Here is a 2,500-nt window from a genome sequence, read left to right as displayed (position 1 = left end):
TTTAGAGAGACAGGAAACGTGGGAGAGAGAGAGGGGAGGACATGCGGCACAGGACCCGAGCCGGGAATCGAACCCGGGTCCGCCGCGCAAAGGACTAGCCTTCATATGGGGCGCGCCTTAACCGGTGAGCTACCGGGGCGCCCCGTATGTGTGTAAATATGACTGAGCGGTTGTTTTGATTGGCTGGTTGTGTCGCCTGACTGTTTCTAGGCCATCATGCACCACGAGGGTCACATGGACGACGGGCTGACCCTGTCACGCTCGCAGCACGAGGAGTCACGCACCGCACGCGTGATACGGAGTACCGTCTTCCTGTTCAACCGCTTCATCAGGTACACACACACACGCGCGCGCATGCAAACACACACGCTCACACACACACATGCACACACACTCACATGGACACACATGCACAAATACACACACACACAAATACACACACACACATGCACACGCACTAAAAAATACACACACACACACACACACACACACACAATACACACACGCACACACACACACAAATACACACACGCACACACACACACACAAATACACACGCACACACACACACACACAAACGCACATGCATACGCACACACACACACACACACACACACACACACTCCCCCCCGGTCGGGGAACCGCCGTCCCAGGCCCCGCCCACAGGGCCCCGCCCAGAACGGGGTTCATCAAACTCTGATTTGGATCATGATCATGCCGGGGGCCGGCCCCCTCCTGCTGGGTAGCGCTGGTCCGGGCCGCCAGAGCGAACCCTACGCCCTCCATTTCAGCGCCGTCGCTGATTGGTCACAGTCGTCTCCGTTTCGGAGCCCGTCAGCGGAAGCGTGAGACGTCTGTGGACGACCTGGACGACCTGGACGACCTGGCCACGAGGGGCTCGGAGCGCCGTCCGGGTCGCCACAACATGCACACACACACACACACACACGCATACACATGCAGGGACACGCGCTGGTACACACACACACACACACACACCTACATCTTTAGTCATCATGATAAATTGCCTGTCACACACCACCATTTAAATTCCACTTTATTTGGATCAATTGAACCCCTGGATCAATATAGTGAAATGAGGTAAGAGACACATACATCTCCCTCTCTCCTTCTCTCTCTCCCTCTCTCTCTCTCTCCCTCTCTCTCACTCCCTTTCTCTCTGTCACCCTCTCTCTCTCAGGGGACTGGACACCCTCAGTAAAAAAGGGAAGACCTCCGCTCTTGATCTGCCAATCGAATCAGTCAGCCTGAGTCTGCAAGATCTGATTGGCTACTTTCAGCCTCCCGACGAGCACCTCGAACACGAAGACAAGCAGAACCGCCTGCGAGCACTGAAGAACCGACAGAACCTCTTCCAGGAAGAGGTACCGTAGAGCGCTGCATGCTGGGATTTGTGACCCCCCAGGAGAGCTACGATGTCTTTTCTCTATAACCATGTGCCACTGTGCGTAGTACGTGTCTGATGAGGTTTGAATGAGACTCAGACAATGACCCCCCCCCCTGCCCCCCCCCCCCCCCCCCCCCAGGGGATGATCAACCTGGCGCTGGAGTGCATCGACCGACTGCACGTCTACAGCAGCGCGGCCCATTTCGCTGATGTGGCGGGCCGGGAGGCTGGCGAGGCCTGGAGGTCCATCCTAAACTCATTATATGAGCTGCTGGGTGAGGATGAGCGGCAGCCCCCCCCTACCCCCCCCCCCCACCCCCCACAACCCCCCTGGCACCTGGCAGACTGCAACCTCGGGGGGGGGGGTGGGGGGGGGTTAATGCACGCTGCTGCCCGGATCCGGAACGCACACACAAAGTGCACACACACACACACACACACACACACACACACACTGACCCAGACACACTTATCCTAATGTCTGTCAGAGAGAGAGAGGGAGGGATGGAGGGATGGAGGGAGGGAGGATCAGCCTTTAGAGATTTATTTTCTGGTGCTTGATTGATTGATAAATGACTATAAATTAATCAGACACCTACTGTAGGGAAGAGAGAAAGTAAGATGGGAGAGACAAAGAAAAACATAGGGAGAGAGAGAGAGGGGGGAGACATACAGGGAGAACTAGAAAGAGAGAGAGAGAGAGAGAAGGGGGGGCATACAGGGAGAACTAGAAAGAGAGAGAGAGAGAGGGGGGGGGGAGGCATACAGGGAGAACTAAATGTAAATTGATTGATTGATTGGTTGCGAGAGAGAGAGGGGGGGAGACATACAGGGAGAACTAGAGAGAGAGAGAGAGGGGGGGGGGAGGCATACAGGGAGAACTAGAGAGAGAGAGAGAGAGAGAGAGAGAGAGAGAGAGAGAGAACCAGGGAGACTTTGATGTCCTTTAGTGAGACAGCCTGATGTTAAACTACAACTAGCAAACCGAACCAGAGAGAGAGAGAGAGAGAGAAAGAGAGAGACAAACAGACAGACAGACATGAAGAAGAACAGAGGGACAAAGAGGAAGAGAGAGATCAGCAGAAGAGAGAG

The 2,500-nt window shown here is 55.0% G+C and overlaps 1 protein-coding gene across 1 annotated transcript in view; it reads left to right on the top strand.

Annotated features, from left to right (window-relative positions):
• ryr2a (ryanodine receptor 2a (cardiac)) overlaps positions 1 to 2,500 on the top strand; it is a gene marked incomplete at both ends in the record, with an annotated part of 139,212 nt that overhangs the window by 64,525 nt on the left and 72,187 nt on the right. Inside the window, 3 exons of the mRNA XM_084459855.1 lie at positions 211 to 332; positions 1,202 to 1,385; positions 1,548 to 1,683. Coding sequence (XP_084315981.1) covers positions 211 to 332; positions 1,202 to 1,385; positions 1,548 to 1,683 — 442 coding nt within the window. The remainder of the gene's footprint in view (positions 1 to 210; positions 333 to 1,201; positions 1,386 to 1,547; positions 1,684 to 2,500) is intronic.

This window comes from Borostomias antarcticus (genome assembly GCF_949987555.1).
Source record: "Borostomias antarcticus genome assembly, chromosome: 29".
NCBI lineage: Eukaryota > Metazoa > Chordata > Actinopteri > Stomiiformes > Stomiidae > Borostomias > Borostomias antarcticus.
This window is presented reverse-complemented; position numbering and strand designations above follow the sequence as displayed.